At 38.0% G+C, this 26,601-nt stretch overlaps 2 protein-coding genes across 7 annotated transcripts in view; both read left to right on the top strand.

Annotated features, from left to right (window-relative positions):
• The first annotated feature begins 84 nt into the window (after nucleotides 1-84).
• Nucleotides 85-15,196, top strand: pggt1b (protein geranylgeranyltransferase type I, beta subunit). The gene is made up of 9 exons (XM_030143612.1): nucleotides 85-288; nucleotides 761-879; nucleotides 3,541-3,605; nucleotides 3,886-4,037; nucleotides 4,374-4,506; nucleotides 6,360-6,405; nucleotides 8,027-8,211; nucleotides 9,335-9,443; nucleotides 11,383-15,196. Exons 1-9 carry the CDS (start codon nucleotides 161-163, stop codon nucleotides 11,547-11,549), a joined length of 1,104 nt encoding a protein of 367 aa, XP_029999472.1. The 5' UTR covers nucleotides 85-160; the 3' UTR covers nucleotides 11,550-15,196.
• Nucleotides 15,197-23,446: 8,250 nt separating this feature from the next.
• The window catches only part of trim36 (tripartite motif containing 36), a 47,363-nt gene continuing 44,208 nt past the window's right edge, over nucleotides 23,447-26,601 (top strand). For 2 of the 6 annotated variants that reach the window (XM_030142717.1, XM_030142718.1), the window contains exon 1: nucleotides 23,458-23,918. In XM_030142717.1, the coding sequence (XP_029998577.1) occupies nucleotides 23,856-23,918 (63 nt within the window). In that variant the 5' untranslated portion in view covers nucleotides 23,458-23,855. Of the gene's footprint in view, nucleotides 23,919-26,601 lie in introns of all 6 variants that reach the window. The other 4 variants (XM_030142713.1, XM_030142714.1, XM_030142716.1 and 1 more) reach the window with 4 other exon arrangements.

The following is a 26,601-nucleotide window of genomic DNA, read 5'->3' as shown; positions in this document are numbered from 1 at the left end:
TTTATATATTTAAGACACAGTGGCTAAAAGAGTGAATAGTTAAGCTGATATCACAACTCTGAGCTCACTTCTGTGCAGAAATATGTAATTTGTGCTTTTATTTTGAAAAAGAAAAAAACGAACGTACCGGAAAAGATTCCTCATAGGTGCGGATGCAAAGATGGCGGAAGAAGAAAGCCAGTTTGAAGAATTTGAGCAAATAGACTTTTTAAGAGATAGACATGTACGATTCTTTCAGAGAACGCTTCAAGTATTACCTGAAAGATACGCCTCCCTGGAAACAACCAGGTACGTTGACCGAAAATAAACCTGCCACTCGAATTTGCCTGTTTCCTTGAAGAATTTCACTAGCATCCAAGCTAGCTGTAGCTCCCAGTGGCTTTGAATGGAGGCTCGTGCTACTTTGTTTAGCATGTAGGCTAACAGCAGCTAGTGAAGTTCTGACAGGCTGGTAGAACAGGAAACAATCTGTATAGTGGTACACGGCGCACAGTTTGATTAATTGTAAACTAAAATAGATATTAGCTAGGGTTTAGACGCATTTTCAAGTAACCTTCAGGCGTTGAACTGTGTAATAACTGTGTTGTTTATGTCAACTAGACAAACACTTTCACCTTTCAGCGTTAGCTTAGTGTAATGTCCAGTACATTACCTCTGTGCAGATCACTGACCGTGCCTTCATTACGTTATAATTTATTTATGCGTATAACTGCTCTGGATTAAAAGTGAAACTAAACTTTGATGTTCGTCCTCTGTCCAGGTTGACCATTATATTTTTTGCCCTTTCTGGTCTGGATGTGCTTGACGCCCTGGATATGATCGATAGGAACATGATGATTGAGTGGATTTATTCGCTACAGGTTCTACCCACAGAGGACCGTAAGTCTGCCAAATCTTCAACACTGGGAAAATGGATAACACCGAAAAATACCTAAAATGTCGTTTTTAACATTGGGCTCAATAATGCAAGACCTCCTTGCAATTATACAGGAAGTATCAAAAGATATATCGGTTTATCCACAAAAGTTACACGAGTTGCGTGTACACATGATTTGGTTAAAACATGTCCGGAAATGTTATTCTTGTCAAAACTGTGCTTTATCTTTGTTGAAACACAAAGGGTTTTCAACCAATTTGATGGAAGACAAACATTTATAGACAGAATAATGATTTAGGATAGTGACAGAAGCACAGCTATATTTGACAGTAGGCAGGATGCTTCACATTCCTCTTAAAGGCTGGTTCAGTATGCTCTTTCTAACTACAAGCTGCAGAGCACTTAAGTGGTTTTAATGGTGTGTTTAAAAATGCACAGATTAAATAATAAGGTTATATGACAGTGGTGTATGGTTTGATCATTTTAAGAGGTTTAAGGAAAGCATCAGTTAGATTTGAGATTTTCCTGCTTCCTAAACATACACTGACCCCATTCTGCCTTCAGACCTGTTCTAGTAGTACCTCTGTTCATCAGAGAAAGTTGGATGTGAATATTTAATGATGTTTTCTTTCCCTGTCTCTAATAAGCCACTCTGTACCATCTGTCTAGATGCCCAGTTAGTTAATTATTCAAGATCAACAGAAATCGCGTAGGGATAAGGATGCTTGATTGGATCACTTTTTTGCTTATACCATCTGTTTTAAGACAGACAGAGTTCTTGTGTGGTACCACTATGGAAATACATTTTTTGTGAAGCTGATGAGACTTTAAACAGTTGGCGATGGCACATTGCTGATGTCCATCCGAGCAGTGGGTGTTAAACAAAATGTCATTTATACGTTGCCTTTCTAAATTGGATTTTTAGTTTTGAGTGTAATTTCCAAAACTGTTCTGGCACACCATAACATCCCAGTGATTATACTGTTAAAAGCAGGAATGCACTGATTGCGGGTTTATGCATTATGGGCTCAATTTTTTTTTTTTTTTCCTGTGTTGCTTGGTTTTATAGTTTGGTATTTAATTTTTTATGCCAAGGAAACAAAGAAATCATCTGTAAATAAATAACTTATAATGATATATACCGTCTATCATAAGTATTCACCTCCTTGGATATTTTACCCTTTTATTGCTTTCATAAATCAGTCGTGGTCAATAAAATTTGGCCTTTTTTTCCACAAACATATATTGGAAAAAACTCCTTAATGTCAAAGTGAAAACAGATTTCTACAAAGTAATGTAAATGAAAGAAAAATATATTTTTAAAAAATTGTTTGCATAGTTATTTACCCCCTTCAAATTAGTATTTAGTAGATGCATCTTTGGCTGCAATCATAGCCCTGAGTCTGTGTGGATAAGTCTCAGTCTTGCACATCTGCGCACTGCAATTTTGCTCCATTCATCTTTGCAAAACTGCTCAAGCTCTGTCAGGTTCTGCGGTTATTAGACATGAACAGCTTTTTTCAAGTCCAGCCACAAATTCTCTGTAGGATTGAGGTCTGGGCTTTGACTTGGCCATTCCAGAACATGTACCTAGTTCTTTTTCAACCATTCCTGTGTAGTTTTTCCAGTATGCTTCAGATCATTGCCTTGCTGGAAAATAAATCTTCTCCCAAGCCATAGTTCATTTGCAGACTGATTAAGATTGTCTCCCAGGATTTCGGTGTATTTTGCAGCATTCATTCTGCCCTCTACCTTTACAAGCCTTTCAGGGCCGGCTGCTTAGAAACATCCCCAAAGCATGATGCTGCTGTGCATCCCTACTTAAGAATAGAGCAGGGGTGTCCAATCCTGGTCCTCAAGAACTACTATCCTGCATGTTTTAGATGTTTTCCTCTTCCAGCACACTTCAGGCTTCCGCAGAGCTTGATGATTATTATGGCTTATCATTTGAATCAGGTGTGTTGGAAGAGGGATACTTCTGAAACATGCAGGATAGTAGCTCTCGAGGACCAGGATTGGATACCCCTGGAACAGAGTAACGGGTCAAATAGACACCGATTAACTTTGCGAACAAATTCATCCATTACTTTACTCGCATTATTATCAATGTTGTGTTCCTTAGGCCTTGATCTGGAAAAGTAATCTATAGATCATAAATTGTTGAGCACAAATTGGTTGTTAATATTGTAATACTGAGTCAGATTTCCAACATTTGTGAGGCCAAAGTATAGAAGAATGAGAGACCACTTGTAACCATATTGGGAATTAAATTTAAGAGAAGTGTAATCCTGTTACAGTTTGATGTAGAACATTGATCTAGTGAAGTGGTCTACTAACGTAAATTGGTAGTTTATTATGATTTTCTGTTTTCAGATGGTCATACTTCATTTATATGGGTTTGGCATATGTTGCATGGTTTTCATTGGCACTAGGTGGCAGCAGTAGACTAATTTATGATGCTAGTAGGTCATGTAGCAGCTCTCTTTGTAGCATCTGCCTGAAGGTCAGTGCAGACTCAGTAAAACCTGGCTGCTCAAATCACACAGTGAACAGTTGTTGTAAAAACTGACAGTCGTATTTTGTAGCATTTGCATTAGGCTTTCTGTTGCTCAGCAGTTACAACCTAATTGCTAAGGTCTTTACCCTGTACTAATCTATTTCAGAATCAAACCTAAGTCGCTGTGGGTTTCGAGGATCGTCACATATTGGAATTCCTTACACAACAAAGGTACTGCATCTATGCCAATAATGACTCCTGTGTTAAAACACAGTAGAGTTCCCTGTTCAGTAATTAAAGTGTTTCTCTGTCTTTCCATCCATGTTACTTGTGTGCAAATAGTTACATTTAATTTCAACAGTTTTGTTCTGTAATTGTGAAAATTTTGCATTAATATGTAGTGCTATACTACTAAATTCTAAACGATACTATTAAAAGTTAGTTCTGACTTAACTTTTTAGCTTTCTACCTCAAAGGAATTCATCTTTTTACGTGTTAATATGTTGTTCAGGGCCCAGGGGTGCTCCATCCATATGACAGTGGCCATGTGGCCATGACCTACACTGGCCTGTGCTCACTGCTGATACTGGGAGACGACCTGAGCCGAGTAAATAAGCAGGCCTGTCTAGCTGGTCTCAGAGCACTGCAGCTAGAGGACGGCAGGTCAGAAAATACACACCATGTGCACTTACCACTCTGATTTACACTGACACTTTTACTGTGAGTCAGATGCACCTGAGGTCTTGTGAAGACTAGTAGATTTAATGTGGACTGACATTATCCCAGGTTGGGTCCTACATGAAGACTCAGGTGCACACACACTTTGTATATCATGCCATAGATAACTCTGTCTTAGATCAGATATGTAAAAGATGACAGTTTGAGCTGATAGGCTGTTTGAATGCATTTGACATTGCATGTTACAAATCTAAACACTGACCCTATTCCCAGTTCTGTAACTCTATTCTTAATGGTTACTGTGTGTTTTTCTACTTCCAGTTTCTATGCAGTACCAGAGGGAAGTGAAAATGACATACGCTTTATCTACTGTGCAGCTAGCATCTGTTACATGCTGGATGACTGGTCAGGAATGGACATCCAGAAAGCCATCGACTACATTAGAGGAAGTTTGGTTAGTAGACTTTAAATTCCTACAATTAAGTGTTAAAGCTTTAGCACCTGATCATTTTTAAGCATCACTGGGCCAAAATTCCATCATTACCCTTGAGTATATTGTAACTCAAATGATCGGAGAGAACATGAGACTTCTGCATTTACTCACTACTTTTATTTTTGGGATGTACAAAATCTACCTATAATGTGTGCATTTTAGCTCATCTCTAGTGTTTTCAAACAGTTCAGGGTTTAATTGCATGATTGACAAGTGTAATTACTAATTGCGGATCAGATTCTGTAAAAAGTGACATGGATGTGATTATTCTGCTCTACTCCATGTCTCAACATGGAAGTCCTGAAACGTGGCTTGTGTTTTCAGAATCTGGCATGTTTTTTCACCTTGATTTTTACCTCCTGCAGCGTTAAACAGTGGTAAGAAACTGAAGTCTTTGATGTGAATACAGTAGGATTAACATAAATCCAAGGCCAACACGACGGTTCCTGAGTGCACAGTCACTGTTGGCACCAATGCAGAATGAGGAGAAGAGGCAACCCATCCACATAACATGGCTCTCTGCCTAGAAGTACTTAATTTATTAAAAAATATCTGCAGTGCAACAAAGTCTTAAAGCTGCTGTTGCTTTTCACCCGAGTGGGGGAAAATAATGTTTGTATTCTTTTTATGTTGCGTTGTTAATGCTAAACTGAATTTTCAGTCTGTTCTTGCTGTTTGTTTCTTGATCTGACTTGACATATCTATTTATTACATAAATAGTCTGAGGTGAAGTATTATCTTGATGTTACCCATCTGTCTTTTTTACAAATTGAGTCCCTAGAGCCAACACAGACACCCATTCGCTTTTTAAGCAGAGCTTATTTTTAGTGTGACATTTAACACAACAGTATTTCATTACAGAGCTTCTTCATTGTGCACATGGGTGTGTATGCTGTATTCACTCTGTCTGTGTCTGACAAAATTACGCCCACACCCATATCAAGGAGGGAAAAACCTTTAGTTAATTAACAGATGCGTGTAAATCATGACTAAATCCATCCCATTCATCCACTGACCTCGCATGGGTGGAATCTGAAGGGTCTTTGGTAAAGCAAGAACGCTGGTTGGGATTATACTCTGAGTTGACAGAAAACACACCAGATGAAGGATGGTTTTGAGTCAGAGAACCTGAAACGGTAGACAGGTTTAACAGCCACACAGTTTCACATTTGGATGGCGCCACATATCCTTTTACCAAGTTTATTGTTATAATAACGGAACAGATACCCAAGAAGAGGGTGAAAAAGTGTCAATCACAGATGACTTCTCTGTGTTGTTGAGCTGGTAAATGTATGTTGAAATTACTGCTTATAATAAAATGATACTTGTTTGTGCTGAATTTTATTGAAATTAGTAGTACTGGGTTTAAATGATTGACCTCAGTCAAGTGTTTATCTATGTAATAAAGATGAATTCATTTTTTCTGTCACTAGAAAAAGCATACATCCACATGAATAGTCGAAAATCACAGCGCATTACAAGATAATAATGATAATGCAAGTTTCCTTTGCAGCATTTGTAAAAAAGACAGTTTATATAGAAAAACACTTAGAAATATTGGTTGTAAAGATATAATCCTGTCATTCATTAACATATAATACTTAATTTCAGTGAAATTTGCACAAATCTAATGTAAAAAAAAAGGGTAAATTAAGAAGAAAAATTGTCAGTTTCCCCATTAAGTGATGATGCACCCATCCATGACATCACCACTAAATGAAACATCCCATTTAAGCAGTTTATTATTAACATTAGTGTTATCTTTCCTGCTGGATTTAATATTTTGTCTAATTAATAACCCTCCTTCTCTACAGTCATACGACAACGGGTTTGGCCAAGGAGCTGGTCGGGAGTCACATGGTCAGTATCACCACCTTTATTATTATTTATATTTAAGTATTCTACATCTGCATTCCACATGATATTTAAAGCAATTTATGAGAGTTTTGTTTGGATTCTTATGTGTTAAGGTTCATCTGGGGTCAAATTTATATGGGTGTGTTAGAAGCATTGTAGCAGAGGGCATGAAAGTGGCTGATGGGAGTAACTGGTTTAAAGGATTAGCCATTAAAATCCATCTCTGTAGATACATTGTCCTCATTAATCCCTCCTCTGCTCAAATTAAACCCTGTTATTCCGACACAAAAGCCCCCATCCTACTCATCCACACACATAAGATTTCAAAGCACTGCTTAGAGCATCTCCAGAGTCACCTTCCTGAAATGGCAGCAGTAGTATTTCCTGTAAACTGTGTGCGGCACGCTATGAATGTGCAAATTAAATGTACAGAGATACAACAAGGGAGTTCTGGTGCATCATGGTTGTTTCCTTCCTAGTCATAAATCCAGGTTTTATGATTACAAGCTTTATTTCAACTTGGTTCAGTTGTGCAAGGCAGCCAACTCTGTCTGAAAACTGATTACACCTCAGTAGAGATGTACAGTAGCTGCTCATTACCCATCCAACCCTGAAGTGTGTTTGTTCAGGTTCAGACCTCCCACACAGCACATCCTAAATGAGTCAAAACATAAGAATTACATTAAGTATGTATAAAGCTAAGAAATGAGCCTCTGTGTGTGATTTACAGTCGGTGGTTCTTATGCCGTTTCCACTGTCACTTCTGTTATGTTATTTTCCTTATAAGTCCTTTTTTTTTCTTCAAATAAACTAGAAAAACTCAAAGTTGCTGTTTTCAGGGGATGCGAATAAATCATTGCAGGCATGATAAAATGTGCCTTTTCCTCAGCTGACTTTTTCCCCCATTCATTTCCTTGTACAACATATGATTATCCTAACATTAAATTCGGAGTACTGTGCCTTTACCGCATACCAAGCTCAACATGGTTGTTTAGAAGGAGGATATCAACAGATTTACACCCCTGACCCACACACACACCTTACTTTCTTTGTTTCTCTGCCTCGCGTGTGAACATATAAGCACAGATAAGAGGCTTGCAATGGCAGTAATGTGTAAAGAGGCGTAAAAGGCAGAGTGATAGGAATAGCAGTTGACAGTTGTGTTGTAGAAAGTGATGGATAGCTGGTGCTTGTGGCTGCACTGATAACAGCCCACATCTGGCAATAAACACTCCTGTCTATATGAGGCTACTTGTGAAGACCCTCAAATGGAGGAACTGAAGCCTCTGTTGCTGAAAATATTATTAAATTAGACTCAGTTTTAAGCCTGTAAAGAATTCATAATGCATGTTTTCCTCAAAAAGACACATGTAATGAAGCTGTACACTGTGATAGCTTTCAAGGAGATGTCATAGTAGCAGCATACCAACAGGTTGTTTGCAGTAAAAGAGCCCACATGCAGGAACACCTCTACTTTTACTGCTTTTCCCTGTAATTTCTTGGTTGTAAGTCATCAGAACATGTCATGGTGAACTGCTGAAACTACTTTTCTAATATTTTCATCATTTCATTTTATGTGCTTTATGTGTCTCATGCTCTGGCCTCTGTGTTTGTGTGTGTCCAGGTGGGTGGACATACTGCGCCATTGCATCCCTGTGTCTGATGGGCCGACTAGAAGAGGCTCTGAGTCAGAGGGAGCTGGACCGGATCAGGCGCTGGTGCATCATGAGACAGCAGAGTGGTTTCCACGGACGACCCAACAAACCTGTAGACACATGCTATTCCTTTTGGGTGGGAGCCACATTAGAGGTAAAGAGTGTTGTAACACACCTGCATGTACATACATGTTAACAGCATTTAACTATCTTTGTCATACACATTTGCACCATTTTGACATGTAGTGTCTATACAGTCAGTTACATTGTTTATCTGGATACATGCAATGGTTGTTGCCCTGAATTAATCTTCCCCATACACAAAAACACAATGCAGAAACCCTATGAACATGTGGGTCATAACTGTCCTAGAGGTATATACATGCGCACACGAAAGGAAATCTGTAAGCTAAGCTTTAGACGGTGTTGAGTGAGTCAGGGATACAGACACACACTCACAAAAGCACACAAATTAACACAATGCGAGATAACTGTGAAATTTTGGGTCAGAACTGTGCCAGAGGTACAAAGATACACTCACAGAGTAGGCAAATGGGCAGCAAGACAGACATTCAGGCCAGATATTTGTGTATTTGATGGTCTGTGCATGTGGATATACAAGACTCTGCAAAAGTCTTTGGCCACTTTTAGCTTTGTTGTTTTTGCAGAGTTGAAATGAGTATACATATTCATTTCTCATTCTCTTTTCTACAGATACAACAGGAAAATGCAGGGAATGTGTGCACAGCCTTAAAAGATAGAAAAAACTGAACTAAATGTGTTCTAAAGTCACTATTTAGTGTGACCCCTGACCCCGTGACAAGAAGCAGCAGTAACAATTAGAAATATCTGATATGTGTTGAATGAAACCTGGTGTGAAACATCAGAAAATTAATGCAATAAATCTCATATTGTCTGAACTAAAGGGTTAAAGACATATTAAGTGCAAAGGGAGGTCACACTAAATGCTACCACTATGGTTTATAGAAGCTGTTTATTCCCTGAAACTTTTATTTTTACTGCTGTACATTCTTCACATATGTCCAGATTGTATCTTTATACAGAGACTGAGAAATGGGTATGTGTGGTCATTATAACGTTACTTAAACAATGAACCTAATGTTGGATGAAGACTTTTACACATATACTGGAAGAATCCAGTGTTTTGCAGTAACTCAAACTTTGAAATAAAGCTCACTGTTTTATTACTTTCTTAATGTCATTTCTGTCATTCTTCTTCCTCATCTGTGATGTGCCCTGCTGGCTGTCCTGTCCAGTTGTTAGACGTATTCCAGTACACAAACTTTGACAGGAACAGGAGCTTCATCTTGTCCACGCAGGATCGACTGGTCGGAGGCTTTGCCAAGTGGCCGGACAGCCATCCAGGTAAATTAGTTAACTTTCTAAGGTGACCACTTCAGTAACATGTAACAGGTTTGTGGAGACATGAAATGACCAGAAGACACTGATGACAGCGTAATTACAGAATGATGATATGGTTAAATTGTTTGACAACTTTGGCATTTCTGTATTTAGGAAAAAAATTGTTGAAGGATTAAAAATGTTTGTGCTTTATTGCAATTCTTAGTTCACTGGACTTATTATAAAATATTTTAAAGTAGGATATAAGGTTGTATTGATGTATATCAAATTAAAATGCTCCAGAAAACAGCACTACAGCATGAAAAATGTAAAGGTATGCTCTGGTGGACATGTTCTGTGGTAGGTCATAAAGGTCCTTTGTTTTCTTTCTTTAAATGCACATTCTTAGTTAAATCTGTTATTGTTTTCCTGTTCTTTCACTACAGCATTAATAACATCCTAAAACCAGATTTAGCAACCTATCGCCAAACTATTTCTGCAATAGGCCTCCGGTTTTCAAGTTATTTTCTTGCAAAATTGTTGGTGATCTCTATAAGTAATCAAACTAATCTTACTCAGTACACATTTATTTTAACCTGTAATGAAATAAGCTTGGCCACTGACCCAAAAATGGAATTTCAGACACTAAAAATCCCTGTAAAAACAGCAAACCCTGGCTGTGTGATAATGAGTGAAGTCACGTATGCCTTGGGCTCAAATAGTCTGTAAACCATGGCTGTAGATGAATGTTACAGTAACTATTTAATTCTGCTGTAGGGCAACATGGGTGAGTGGGACTTAATGGCATATTTAATGACCGTGTGGTGGAGATATTTTCAACAGCCTCAAAGTTGTCACCTCTAGGATAATTGATGGCAGAATTATGCCGTTTCAGTGTTTCGCCCTCTTTCTGTGGACTAGTTTCTACCCTGCCCTCCACAGGTGCAGGGAGGTCAGGGTGGAGTTGTGGTTGCCAGTTTTACTTGAGATCAATGGAAAAGCTCTTGTAACCCTAAACTTCAATGGCGCACATGCTTGTGTGCGCATGTGTTCTATGTGTTCTTCTTGCTCGCCCTTGTATGTGTAATTGATGAGGCATTTGTTCATAGGTAGCCCGAGGACACAGGAGATCGAGCTCCTCACGTTACAGGAACAAGGCAGGGAAGATAGGGTGGAAGACACAATGAAGGAAAACAGATGCTCTACTGACAAAAGATTGTAAATATTACGAAACAAAGGACAGCTTTAGGACATGAAAAGGGACTGCAGTGGAGTGTGGGTACAGATAGCATTGGACTTGAACACTGTTGTTATGTATAGTCACTGCTATTCAGGAGCCGGAGTGAGAAGATAGGACGCTACCATAATGGAACAAAACAAATGGACAACAGAGCAGGGTTTTTCCAACAATAGATCTCTGAGATGTGGGTTTAAAGGCCCAAATGTTCACATTATAATCCAAAATTACAGATTTGTTGATTGATCACTAGTTACAGCCCTGTAATTGACATATCCAAACAGTTCTTCTCGGCAACCTTGACTTTGAGGCCTTGAATCCAGATGGATATAGCTGATGGTGCTTTGATTCATGCTGATGCTTGTGTTCAATCATCTGTCATTTCATTATAATTCAATAACTCTTCCATTTAGTAGCCTTAGCAGCTTTCACTCTGGTCCCATGGGAGAAGAGTAGCCATGAGGCTAACCAAGGTGCATTATTTATGTTCTTAAAGGGGCAGTACAACAAAAATCATCTTATTTTCTATTTGAAAACAGGTTATTATTTAATTAGTTCAGTTTTTAATAGTGAGGTGACCGTTGGGATGCTCTACTGAACTCTACAGACCTGTCATGTGCATGCTTTGCTGTGATACTTGTGACCATCCGTGACCTAGTTTTTCTTTGTTTCACTTTCTTTTCTCTCACAATGCCCCCCTCCTCGCCCTCCCTATATGTCTGCCAGACCCTCTTCATGCCTACTTAGGTCTCTGTGGCCTGTCTCTGATCGGCGAGCCCAGTCTGAGGAAGGTCCACCCAGCTCTTAACATCACCCAGAGAGCCTTTCAGCACCTCCAGCAGCTGCAGCAGACATGGAGGGACAGCAGTGGCAGCTGCCTCAGACAGCACTGACAGCAGGAGGACCTACAGCTCTGGTTCAGTAACCGGGAACGTCTTCCTGTAGTCAGTCAAAGGTTAACTGGAATCGCTGTGTTGAAGACATTTGATGGCTCATTCAAGAGGCCTCCTCATTTCAGGATCAGGAAGGTTTTAAGCCTCCAGTGAAGTCCATCGAAAAGGACTTAGAGTTAAATAATATAAGCCACACTTGTTTTGCTGCCTTTTACTAGTAAACAATAGTAAATAATTTTGCGTTGGGGTTTGACAAAATGAAATAATGTGCCAGAAAGTCAAATTTGAGTCACTGGAGACTTGAACAAATTCCACTCGACTCAATTTTGCAACATTTTCATTAAACAATGACATTTTCGGAGCTGCTCCTACTGCTGCTTTTTAGCCTCATCATAATCTACAACATACTCTGCTGTAAACTCTCCTAGCCAAGGATGAACAACACTGACTCACTTCACGTGGACAGAAGGCAGCATCCTCCAAAACAGCGTAACTCACTCTCTGAAGGGAGGACCCCAAGGTGGGCTTAGAGAACATCAAAGTGAAGGGAATGGTTTTGGATTAACTCCTGGCTTCAGTAGCTGGAGGTTTTTGAGTGCTCTAATTTTTTTTTTTTTTTTTTTGCCAATCTAGAAGCTGTACTTTTGCCATTGCTGAATAATGATATGCCTTTTTTTTTTTTTTTTTTTTAGAAAAAGTAAATAAATTAGCAAATTGATTTTCATTTTGGTTCACCAATACAAATATTTATATATCTATTGGAAAAATATTCATGCTTTTGAAGATCAGTACCCCATGGTCTTTAGAAGAATCACTCTAGACGGCACTGTGCTCCATATGTCTGATATTTTTCAGCCTGTCTACCTTTCTAATATTTCAATCCCTGCACTGCTGTTGAACTTCTTCAAAGCCTTGAGCTCTCTAGTCCCAAAGGTGAGAGCAGCCTGGCAATTTTACTCTCCTGAGTCTCTCACTTCAGCCTCCTCCAGCTTCACCACTGCAGGCTTTGTTTAGTGATTTAAAGAGATGAAAACCACAAGCTGAGGTAAAATTCACACAGAGCCAACAACCACCTTAAGGGGCACATCTATGGAGGAAGTCAAAACGGATTAAAAACGAGCCCTTATCTCTGCAAGTCACAGAAAATATTATTTATTCTCTATAATTGTCCTAAGGCTGAGAGAAGCAACAACTGAGCTACTTAAGGAGAGAACACAGGGCACTGGCCAGCCCCAAATCAATAGAAGACAGAGGAGACTGTGGCATCATAACTGATGAAACACATTCCTTTTTCAACAGCAGATGGTATCGATGTGTTATTTTCGGAACACAAAGGAGGCAGGGCGAAAACAAAGAACAATGCACACGAGCAGAAGCCGCCACTGAGAGTCAAATGACAGAATCGTTTGTCCTGGTTATTCTCTGAAATGTTCATTTTACACAAGACTTGACTCGAACAGTCTTTGTAACCCGACCGTCTGACCCTCCAGGAGCATCTACACGGAGCTCACAGGCGCTAAAAGCCTCTTTCCAGCAGCTAGAAGTGATAGTTTTCATTTCTAAATGGATTCACTTGAGTTTTTAATTAAACGCTGCCTGCTTTCTTTGCTTTGTCTTTCCCGGATGCCCGGCTATCACCATTTACAGTTTCATGGATTCGCTCCCATCGAAGCCACACCCTTTCATATTCAGACACCTGCTCACTGAGCGAGGATGAGACAATATCACAGCAGGTGGGAAATACAAGGAACAGCCTGCAACATGTGACCTGCAGGAGTCTGCCGTCTCGTTCACACTGCGCATGTGTGGCCATGGAATCGCCAGGGTGTGAAAATACTGCTGCCTTCCAATTTTCTTTCTGCCACCTTAAAATGAAGCCGTACCTGGTCTTGCCTCCGTTCCCGCCAAGCTGTCCTCCTTTTCAGAATTAGAAACCAGACCAGGCCGACACAGGATAGGAGAGGTGAATAAATAAAACATAAAAGGCATCTATTATTCAAAGTAAACTGACGGTGGCTGCAATCTCCCCCAGTGTTTTTAACCCTGTTTTGGTGCAAGAACATTTGTTTTTGTTGTGGGTTTTTTTTGCCAAATGCCGCTTGTATATCTGTATTTTCTATCACTTTTTTTGCCTGAGACATTAATGTTTGCTCTAGTGATTTCCTTTCTCTACTCTTCCATCAAATTGTGTCTATTACCACTATCGCACCTTTTCCTTTTGTATCCTCATAAATTGTTCATAGTAATTTTACATTAGGGAAATTGTAAGTATTATTTTTATTATTTTAAGTGGGAGCACAAAGCCTGTTGTAAAATACAGATGGGTGATAAATTTAAGGAAAATCCTGATGGGAGTGGTCTCCTCCAGGATAACAATGCCCCCATCCATAAAGCATGACCCACTGAATGGTCTGATGAGTATGAAAATGGAGTGAAAACTCTGTGGCCTTTCAGTCACCAGATCTCAGCCCAGCTTTGTGCACCTATTAGACTGTGATAACCCTCAATTGAGGGGGTGGTGTTCAGCCTCATGTTGGGTCAACCCCATACTAAGACACTTTATGTTTTCCTTTAATTTGTCCCTCATTTCTATGTGTATTTTGTTTGACTTGCGTTAAATACGAGTGGTTTTGGGTCTAAGACACTGCAGGAAAAGAACTGCTGCTGCTGCACTGTGGAGCCTGATCAATTGGAATTGAGTTAGTTTGTCTCTCATGCATCTTCAGAAGTGACATGTACATCTTAGAGCTTCCCACCATGTCAAGCAGCAAAACCACTCCCTCAAACTTAACATGTGCCTCACATAGATTAGCATTATTTTGGGTCACTGCACATTTATTTGTTATATATGTCTTCTGATTGCATCTACAGCTAAAATTGGGCTCTGCTAGTTTAGGTTTATTTTAAGGCCTTCTAATAGAGGGATGGTGTTTTCCAAATCTGCATTTCTTCTGTAAACCCCCTCCACCCCCACCACCCTGCTTTAGCAAGCCCACTTATTAAATCAGACCTAAGCTGCCTGGTAGAATTCATTTTAATAGAATCGGGCTCTGTCGTGTCATGACCGATCGATGAATTTCCACAAGGAAGCAAGTAATTCATGGAGACAGAACCCATAAATGCTTACTCGACTCTTAAAAAGCATGAAATATGGGATGGGTAGACCTGCCTCTTACAGCAGATGAAGGCTGCATGTCAGCAGTTGTCATTGCTGTTGTACTGCGTCTCCTTTCTGCCATATCACACTGCAGTCACGGTTCTCAGTCCCACAGCATGTAAAAAGGGGGCCGAGGTTTTGTGCCTCAAGGGGTCAAACCCTCGCTCTGTCATCAACTAATATACATACTGTAATATTGTAACTATAAATGTAATGGAATTTATTTTTTCTATGCTTTGTAGAAATATTGAGTGTAGATAAATATGTAAATGTCTATAAATATGTGACTACAATTGTGAAAGTGCTCAAGATGGGAAAAAAAAAATGTTTACAGCTAAATCACTGAGGCAGGTAGAAGAAACGGATATGCAGATGTTCATATGTGGTGTTTAAGTCTACGTCACCGTTGGATTTGAAGACGGTGATATGGATACTGGCTTTGGCAGTACATACTGTATTTATGGTAAATAAAAGCACCTACTAACTTTTATTATGGTTCATTTTTTTGTGAGTTTTTATGTGAATTGTGTATGTTTCATACACTGATCTGTCATAACACAACTGACAGGAAAAGTGGTATTCACTTTGATGATCTTATTCCAGTGGGACCTGTCAGTGGGTGGAATACATTTGGCAGCAGGTCAACATGTAGACCGGGGGTGTCAAACTCATTTTAGTTTAGGGGCCACATACAGCCTAATATGATATAAAGTGGGCCGTACCAGTAAAATAATATAAATAATAGGATAAGAACTTAGAAATAATATCAACTCCAAAGTTGTCTCTATGTTTTGAGTGAAAATTAAATAAAATTCCATAATGAAAATGTTCACATCTACGAACTGTACTTGAACATAATATGAACAACCTGAAAAATAAGTGCAATTTTAACAATATTACACCTTAGTTTATCATTTTTATCACAACTTACAGATCACAGTGGATCTTCAAATACACAAAACATTCAGTAACAGGCAGAAAATTGGTATCATTCTACACACTTCTCTTAAGACATTTTAGGTTCACATTTTTGTAAAAGGCTAGTCTGTAAATGTATAAATTTTTGTGTATTTTTTTTTTTTTTTTACACTAAAACAAATCGGTTATTATGATGGTATTCTACTGGTCTGACCCACCTTAGATTGAATTGACCTAGAATGATTTTAACATCCTTGATTGCTAATATTGTCAGTATAATATTTGTATTTCACAAATTCATCCCACAGGCCGGATTGGACCCTTTGGCGGGCCGATTTTGACATGAGATGTAGACCTTGAAGTTGATGTGTTTGAAACAACAAAAGGAGCACAAGTATGGATCTGAGCAACTTGGACAAGAGAGAAATTGTGACAGTCAGAGCATCTGCAGATCCTGTTGATTCCTAGTGTAAAGTGTTAAGTATCCAAACTGGTCTAAACAACAACTGGATCTCAACCAAACCAGCATCTATTGGATCATAACACTATTACCACCTGTCTAATGTTGTGTAGGTCCCTGGTTTTTTCCCACTAAAAGCAGCTCTGACCTGTGGCCTGAAGGTGTGCTGTGGTATCTGAACCAAGATGTTACAGGAAGTAGAGAGGTGGACCTACATGGATGTCCTTCCTTTGTCCATTTTTGGTCGGTACTACCCACTGCAGTCCAGGAACACCCAACAAAACCTGTAGTTGTGGAGATGCTCTGACTCAGTCGTCACCGTTACAATTAGGCCCTTGTCAAAGTCACCCAGTTCCTTCTGTTGCTCATTTTACTGTTTCCAACAGATCAGCTTCGAGGACTAAATGTTCACACTCTGCCTAATATATCCAGCCCAATGAAAAATACTATTGCAATGAAATACAGGATGGGGAAGCAAAATTTACAATATTTTGAGGCAGGGATTGAAAGACAGTGTATGACCAATTAGTTTATTGAAAGTCATGAGAATTTATTTGCCACAAGAAAATTTACATAATAGAAAATGTTTTTATTCTATGTGTCCTCCTTCTTTCTCAATAACTGCCTTCACACGCTTCCTGAAACTTGCGCAAGTGTTCCTCAAATATTCGGGTGATAACTTCTCCCATTCTTCTTTAATAGTATCTTCCAGACTTTCTCGTAATAGTTTTGTTCATAATCATTCTCTTCTTTCCATTATAAACAGTCTTTATGGACACTCCAACTATTTGTGAAATCTCCTTTGGTGTGACGAGTGCATTCAGCAAATCATACACTCTTTGACGTTTGCTTTCCTGATTACTCATATGGGCAAAAGTTTGTGAAAAGGTATGGATAATAGTGTTAGGTATGATTATGACATCAATATATGTTTGGTTTCAAAACAGTTGACGTAGTGCCTGCTGAGAAAAAACAACTAAATGTTCATTGTAAATTTTGCTTCCCCACCCTGTAATTAATGTTAGCAGCACTTCTCCTGTCAGTGGTTATAACATTATGGCTGTTCGGCGTATAAAGTTTGGTTGTTTTAGAAATGGTTCTGGGAGAAATGAAAATCAAGCATGAATGTGACACCAAAATCTTGTGAAAGTTTTTTTTTCTCTTAAATCGTTTACAACTGGAGAAAGAATTGGTTCAGTAATCTAAGTAAATGCAGTTATGTTTATTATGAGCAAAACTTCAGTTGAATTGAGTCATGTCTGGGTTAGACAGAAGCTTTTATTGCCCTACATATTGGGTTATTTTTTTCTTACCATGAATGGAGACACATCAGCAGTATTTTCTGTAAGAAATGACATCATGTGTTATATTTTTATGTGGCTTTGTGACTGCAATGACCTATTCTATATTTTACCTTCAAAGATGAAAACTAGTCAGCGTTTTTTCCTAATTTGACCCTTATATGAGCCTGGCTCTGGTGAAACTGTGCTTTCTGAGGTCAGTGACTAAGACATAATTAATAGCTTTGGGGGAAGGGGAGGCGCTCCATCAGAAACACATCCAAGTCCCACCTGGGAGCTGCAAAGCACAGTCACAGACTCCACTGTTGGCGCTGAAAATGTAATATGAATCAGACTAAAGTGGCCTAGAAACACACTCCATCTGAATGTGCATGAAATGAAAATAAAATATTAGAGAAAAAGATGGTATAATATGTTTACTGCCCTTATGAGTGTAGCCCAGTCTGCATCAAAATGATCAGCAGATGATCCGTTGACAGACACTCTATGGGTGTGGTGATACTCCCCAGTTCAAGTTATACCCATGTGGAAACCAGACCTCAGTCAGACGTGTCACCTTAAACCCTGCAAAGAAGGAGGGGCTGAAGTGGGACAGATGTGATTTCTTAACCCATAAAGACCCAGTGCTTCTTCTGTGGCAGTTTACAAATGAATTTTTCTATCTTAGTTGATTTATTATAATATTATCCTCTGTATTTTGTGTTTTTTCAGTGTAAATCGTATATTTTCCGATATTTAATTTTCTGATCATGTAGATGTTCATGAAAGCTCAGATTAACCCTTTCATGCATAGTGGTCACTACAGTGGACAGTTACTCTACAGCTGTTCTCTTGTATATTCATAGGTTTTGTTGTTTTAGTTCCATATCAACCAACACAGTGGACACTTATGCATCATCTCATAAACTGCGATTCATACCATTATTGTAACTTTGCTGTTCTTGATTGGTTCTTGAGTGGAAATCGATTGTTAATATTTTTTTTTTTGCATATTATCTCCATGAAGTGAGTAATAACTAGTATTAGAATATGTTAAAATGTGAGAAAACATCAGATTAGCTGCATTAAACATGGTTTCATTACACTGTTTTCATATCACTTTATGATATTGGGTTTTAAATAATGTTTCTTTGCTTCAAGAATAAAATTCATGGTGTAGCTGAGTGGACATTTTTGTAACTCCATGAAAAACAGGTTGATTTAAAAAAAAAAAAAAAAATTCAATCACATTGTTTTTTTTCATGCCTAAAGAGGAATAAAAACACTCAGGAAAAAAAATCTTGATTAAGGTTCTCATAATTCATGCATGAAAGCGTGAAAGTTGTGTTTTATTATATCAGAAACAGAGAAAATTGAAGCAAGAGTGACTTTTTCAACAAAATATATCAATAACTAACATAAACCCAGTGTGTCCATTCATTGTCATTGATCCAGCTCCATAGGTTTTACTGGTGAATCAATGTTGTAGAGCAGGGGTGTCAAACTCATTTTAGTTCAGGGGCCAGATTCAGCTAAAAATGATCTGAAGTGGGCCGAACTAGTAAAATAATAACATAATAATATATAAATAATGTTAACTCCAAACTTTTCTCTATGTTTTAGAACAAAAAAAAGTAAATTTACATTATGAGAAGGTTTACATTTACAAACTATCCTTTCAAACAATGTGACTAACATGAACAAACTGAAACAATAAATGTAAGTTTAACAATATTCTGCTTCAGTTTATCATTTACACATGTACATTATAACTTACAGATCATAGTGGATCTACAAATACACAAAACATTTAATAACAGGCAGAATCTTGTTAAAATTGTACTTCTCTTAAGACATTTCAGGTTGTTCACATTTTTTGCAAAAATAAACTTTGTTTTTAGTGTAAATACATGAAAATATTTACATTTACAAAGAGAAAAGTTTGGAGTTGTCATTATTTATATGTTATTATGATCGTATTTTACTGGCCTGACCCACTTGAGATTGAATTGGTCTGAATGTGCAACCTGAAATGAAATGATTGTTAATACCTTAGCGTAATTTTTGCATTTCACAAATTCATCCCAAGGGCCGGACTGGACCCTTTGGCGGGCCGGATTTGGCCCCCGTGCCGCATGTTTGACACCTGTGTTGTAGAAGATGACGGTGTTTCCACATTCACTACGAAGCCTCTGAACGTCCAAATAGGTCATATCTGATGACCATGAAAAGATGAAAAACTGTATTTTACGCCAATTATTTACCAGATTAATGGATCAATAGATATTAAACAGTTTAGATCAGTAAATGGTTTTGGTCGACGGTGGATGTTTGGGTCTTTATGGGTTAAACCCCTTGAAGTTCAAATCTGGATGTAATCAGTGTTTGGCAGAAAAACACTGACACACAGATCATAAGGATAAACATATCCAGAGGACAGTGGAGTTAATGTTTCCATACCCTGTTGTTTTGTTTGTTTCATGACCAAAGCTGTTGCTACCACAGAACTATACAAATACAGTGTTGACAGCATGTGATGTGACTGATCCACAGGGCCTTCAGTGAGCTAGTGTTTAGAAAACAGTTACGTTCTCTGTAGTTATTTAACTTAAATCAATTCTACTTGGTAAAAGAGATTAATCAATGTGCTGTATTGATTATTCAGTGAAGTGAAGAGCCCTGTGGCGCAGTTATGTGGGTTTTTATGGCACAGTCAAGTGTTAGTTCCACATTACGCACGAGCACCGGGCTCATAATTTCCCAATGAAATAACCATGAGAGGCCGGATATGTCCACTGATGGTCTGACTGAGCCAAACTGATGCCACTTTGTAATACAGCAATGTTCAAATGAGGTTTAGACTCTGACCTAGAGTCTTAGAAATGGCTCACATTGAACTTGCAAAGGTGTAAGTTCAGGTTTAATCCATAATGAATAAGTTTTGGAGAGCTAGGTCGTGACAAGGAGCCTAAGGATGTGATGGTTTGTTGGCAAAATCCAAGCCTGAGTAATTTAGGCTACGTTCAGACAGCAGGTCTTAATGCATAATTCAGATTTTTTTGTGAAATCCGATTTTTTTGTGTGCTCGTTCATATTGCACATTAAATGCGACTTCTGTCAGTTTTGACTATGAACTGAATGTGACCCTAAAGTGACCCACATGCACAAAAAAGGTCCTGACGTGATACGTGACCACGTAGGCCCGCACTGTGTTTACAGGAGTAAGTATGTTTTTTCTGCTGTTTCTCCTCCTGGGACGCAGAATTATGACATTCGTCACATTTCAACGAAGTAAAGGTCAGATAATTGCGACCTGGCCGTTCAAACTGAGGTCGCATTGCAAAATATCGGATACGTATCGGATTTAGGACCACATATGAAAGTGGCCTGGGTCAGATTTGAAAAAAATCTAATTTCTGCCGTTCAAACTGTCTTTAACAGATCGGATACAGGTCACATATGGGTAAAAAAGTCAGATTTGGGCCACATTTGCCTGCAGTCTGAACGTAGCCTTTGATGATCCAGTCGGAAAAGTATGACATGAAACAGGAGCATCCTGAGGTGACACTCTGATGTCTTTTTGGACTTGGCTGCTTTGTATTACAAACATACATAACAGTGCCTTTAAAGTATTAACCCTCAACCCACTATACAGCAATTCTCATCGTAAACAGGTACATTCTAGATTTGGAGGACATTTTTTATCCCAACCATAACATTTCAGATAATGCATGTACATACAAACACTAACATATGCACTTGTTTTGTAAATTATACTTGTCCTCAGGTAAAATGTAAACATAATTGTGGAAAACTGTGTTCCAAATAGAATACCAAATAGATCTGAAGCACCCCTTAAAATGGCATTCCCCCCCGCCCCCCCGCGCTTTTTTAGGTACCATGAAGAAATGGTTCTAATGTAAAGAATGATGTTCAATGGGATAATGTGGATGTGGACAGGGGTCTGGATCAGCACTTATGTTGGTTTAATGTTCTAAAAGTGATGTTCTAATGTTCTAAAATACATGTTCTTTTCACCTATATGTGTTTTTTTTTTTGTATTTACTTCTTGTATTTTTTTTGCCACTTACGGGTAAGGAACCATATATGGTAACTTCACTGACTTTGATTTTCTACATAACAATAAAATTTTTTATCGCTTTAACAAACGTAATAAAGTCTTTTTATAACCTCCAATAACACACTAAGTCTGGCATTCTGAATTATAGAGTATTTCTATGAGTGCCCTATAAAGGGTTAAATATACTTTTTCAAGTTCCTGAGTATTCATAACAAGGTTGTACAACAACAACAAAAAGTCATGAAAATGTACCTTTGATGCTTGAGCTGGACGAACCAAATTACTTCATGGTTTATTTCTTGGTTTTCTTAAATGCATGACAGAAAATTCTAAAATAAAGGGTCGATTTTTACAAAAGTTTTGATTTTTTTTTTTCTTTCACTAAATCTTTATTCAAGAAGGAAAAGTATACAATCAATATATACAACAAGAAAAAAAACCAAGTTTGCCAGGTGGAAGGATTATACAGTTATTATAATACAATGCACTGTAAAAAAAAAAAAAAAAAAAAAAAAAAAAAATCCTGTTGTTTTTACAGAAAAAAAACGGGAAGCTGTGGTTTCCAGAAAAATACTGTAAAAAACACATCCAACTGTAAACATATTTATGGAGTAACATGTAGATTTAACATTATAAACATGTAGATTTAAATGGTGAATGGACTTCACTTATTTAGCACATTTTCTACACCTTCATGGTGTCCAAAGCACTTTCCAAAACCACCAGGGAGCAGTTTAGGCTTCAGTGTCTGCCAATGGACACTTGGACATATGGACAGTCAGAGCCAGGATTCGAACCACCAACCCTTTGGTTATTGGATGAGCCGCTCTACCAACTCTACCAACCCATTAATTTACAAATTTAAAATGTTACACTGTTAAATGTTGACTTTTTAAAAATAATTTTTTCATATCTATCTATCTATCTATCTATCTATCTATCTATCTATCTATCTATATATATATATATATATATATAAATGCAAATAGGCGATTATTTCAACATTATGGTCTTGCAATTTAAACGTCATTGCATTGTATCCCAATTTGCAGTTTTATTTTCTAAAAACAATACAAACATAATTTCTACATACAAATCTGGTTTTGTTAATATACTCTTCCTGTAAGAACTACAGCTATATTGGATTTAATTGTTAACACAAAAATCTTTTCAAATAAACAAATTTGCATTGTATTGTCACTTACAGTTTTTTTATGTTGCAATTTTACAACTTTTTGGTGTTAATTCTACAGTCATTTTTTACAGTGAGCCTAACTCAGAACAAATACTGATGGTTTTTATCATCTTTTTGTTTCCAGATTTACCTAAAAGCTTTAAATAAAGTTCAACATCTTTCAAAAAATGAATAATATTTGGCTTTATGTTACAGAACTTACATTTGTGAATGAAAAATGTCAAGTTGTGATGTTTAAATTGTCATCCAAATGTGGAATGACGCAAAATCCCATGTTGCACCTGTGCGGAGCCATGTTTCTCCACTGAAGCCAGATCATGTCAGTCCAAAGGAGCTTTTGGAAACACCGATGATTATTGTTTTTTGTCATGGACCGTTTGCTCCTGCCTGTTTGTTCCAAGTCCACTTACTCAATGGGGTGGAATATGTCTGCATGAAGCCGTGAGGCCATCTGGTGACGCGGAACAAGTGGCATTTCCAGAAAAAAAAAAAAAAAAAGAAATATCAACTTAATCTGGCTGCAGTCGCCTCACATTCCGGCTGATACCCCCCTCAAATCCCCTCCCCAAAACTGCTGGAGCTTCGATTTGACATTCTGGGTGGAAATCAGCCTATTTAAAGCGACATAACGCACACATGGGCGCGCGGTCATCCATGCGTAAATACCCAAGTTGCGCGGACGGACGCTGCGTAAACAGATTTAAGACCCCCCCCCCCCCCCCCCCAGCTCAGTCTCTTTAATCCTTAGATGCAGATTATTATGATGGTCTGTGGGGGCTGTCGGGGTTAAAACAGGAGGTCACTCATTGTCAGGTGATAAATGATAGTTGTGGAGGATACAAAGAGCTCTGTGCGCAGAGACATCACCACCGAGGGATGATGGAGAGAAAAGGAGAGAGATGGTACAGTACTGAGGGCGGGGTTTTCCTCCAACATGATGCCAACCCAAATAAAACTGGCTTGTTGCAGCCGGCGCATGTACTGTAGACCCCACATAAGAGGGAGGGATAGAGGAGAGGATGAGGAGCGGCTCGGATCTCTTCTTTTTTCTTCCACCTTTCCTCTGAAACCCTGATGCTGTTGCTTTAAGCTGCTGCTGTTTGTGTGGGTTTTTTTGTTTTTTTTTTCTCCCCTATCTTTCATATTTTCATTTCCTTTTCGCATTGACTGTGTGTTATCTGTCATCCGTGGGTTGATCTGACACCATCTGGAGACATGTCGGACTCAGAGGATATGACGGAGTTCGCCAGCATCGTGGAGCGGATCGAGCGAGGCGAGGTGAGTGTCATCCGGATGATTTACGGTCCCGGTGACAGCAGCGGGCTGTCCGTCACACACACGCCGGCAGCAGCAGCCCCGAGCCGGCCTGCACGGCTGGACACCGCTGCACCCACTGGACCACATCACTGCAACCATTATATTATATTATATTATATTATATTATATTATATTATATTATATTATATTATATTATATTATATTATGAGCGTCATTACACTTTTCATCTATCCTTGATGTCATGTGCTTAAACACCGTGACATGTTATCATCTATTACTATACTGCCGATTTCAATGATGTAATCTCATCTAACGTATTAATTGGCCATCTCCTGTCCTATTCATTTAATTTCCTAGAGCAGCTCTATTCTATTCTATTCTATTCTATTCTATTCTAGTCTAGTCTAGTCTAGTCTAGTCTAATTTATAATATTAATATTGGGACCATGTGTAGTGTAGATGTGTATGATAATGTAGAGGCTGATGTTCTGTGTTGTAGCTACTATTTTACATTAAATAGCCTAAGACAACAGTGTCATGACATGAAGAAAGGCTACTAATGCACTTAACACCAAACAAGAAGTTCTTCTATTCTATTCTATTCTATTCTATTCTAATTTATGATATTAATATTTGAATCATGATTTGTATGATAATGTGGTGGCTGATGTTCTGTGTTCTAGCAACTATTTTACATGAAATAGCCTAAGACAACAGACATGACATGAAGAAAGGCTATTAATGCACTTAACACCCAATAAGAAGTTATTCTATTCTATTCTATTCTATTCTATTCTATTCTATTCTATTCTATTCTATTCTATTCTATTCTAATTTATGATACTAATATTTGAACCATGTGTAGTGTAGTGTTCTGTGCTGTAGCTACTATTTTACATTAAATAGCCTAAGACAACAGTGTCATGACATGAAGAAAGGCTACTAATGCACTTAACACCAAACAAGAAGTTCTTCTATTCTATTCTATTCTATTCTATTCTAATTTATGATATTAATATTTGAATCATGATTTGTATGATAATGTGGTGGCTGATGTTCTGTGTTCTAGCAACTATTTTACATGAAATAGCCTAAGACAACAGACATGACATGAAGAAAGGCTATTAATGCACTTAACACCCAATAAGAAGTTATTCTATTCTATTCTATTCTATTCTATTCTATTCTATTCTATTCTATTCTATTCTATTCTAATTTATGATACTAATATTTGAACCATGTGTAGTGTAGTGTTCTGTGCTGTAGCTACTATTTTACATTAAATAGCCTAAGACAACAGTGTCATGACATGAAGAAAGGCTACTAATGCACTGAACACTTAATAAGAAGTTAATCTGTTCTCTTCTCTTCTCTTCTCTTCTCTTCTCTTCTCTTCTCTTCTCTTCTCTTCTCTTCTCTTCTCTTCTCTTCTCTTCTCTTCTATTCTATTCTATTCTATTCTATTCTAAGTTATGGTATTAATATATGAACCATGTGTAATGTAGATGTGTATGATAATGTGGAGGCTGATGTTCTGTGTTCTAGCTACTATTTTATTTTATTTCTATAAAATAGCCTAAGACAACAGCATCATGACATGAAGAAATGCTACTAATGCACTTACCACTTAATAAGAAGTTTATTCTATTCTATTCTATTCTATTCTATTCTATTCTATTCTATTCTATTCTATTCTATTCTATTCTGTTGTGCCTTTGCTTTCAAATTTTTTTCTTTTATACATGTAAAAATATATTGAATTTTAATATATGAACCATATGTACATGAAGTGAAAACATATATGGAAACTCTATTAGACTATGACTAGCTATTCACACACACTTATGGAAAAATTTCACTGCAGTTAATATATTTTAATTTTTATGCATAGCCTATATGTTAACATAATGTTCTATAAGTAACATATATGACAGTTTCACTCTGTTTTACCTGATGTACTGTGTACTAGGTGCTACTTTACATTTTACATTCTAGTCTATATTTTCGGTTCTACTCTGCTCTATTCTATGCTGGGGATTCACAGCTTCGGGGCTTTGGCTACTCTTCTATTCTTAGATAAAGTAACGTGAACATAAAGAGTTTAATTAGAGGCTTGACTAGCTGAGTCTGATGCTAGTTAGACGGCGCTGCAGGCAGAAAACACTCTGCTGTCAATATGTGGGACACTTGGCAGCAGCTGTGTGTTGAAGCAGGGCACCGGGTAACTGAGGTGTGTGTCTGCACAGGGAGGAGGGTTTACTCAGTTCACTATTTTCCGGACTGACAGAATGGGCTGCGGTGCATCCCTTCCACTCTAACTCTCTCTCTCTCTCTTTCTGACAGTCGCAGGCGTGCATGTGAAGTGTGTGAGCCTCATTGTGTGTGATGGAAGAGGGAGACAGATTGTACATTTGGCAAGCAGCTGAGTCAATGAGCAGCTTCAGTAGCAGAATTCGGTGGTATTTTTAATCAGGCCTGTCTCACAAAATGGGAAACAAAAGTGGGATTGTTCATAATGATACACACATCGCAGACTCGGCTTCAAAATTGTGATGCAAAAAAAAAAAAAAAAAAGACATAAAAGGAAGAAAACAAGGTCATGTGTAGGCGACTTTGGCATTGATTCTTGTTGTCATGATAGATTGAATTTATGTCTTTAAGTAACTGTTTTGGCACACGTTGG

This window comes from Sphaeramia orbicularis, chromosome 9 (genome assembly GCF_902148855.1).
Source record: "Sphaeramia orbicularis chromosome 9, fSphaOr1.1, whole genome shotgun sequence".
Classification (NCBI taxonomy): Eukaryota; Metazoa; Chordata; class Actinopteri; order Kurtiformes; family Apogonidae; genus Sphaeramia; species Sphaeramia orbicularis.
The sequence above is the reverse complement of the archived record's forward strand: the minus strand, read 5'-3'. Positions and strand labels throughout refer to the sequence as shown.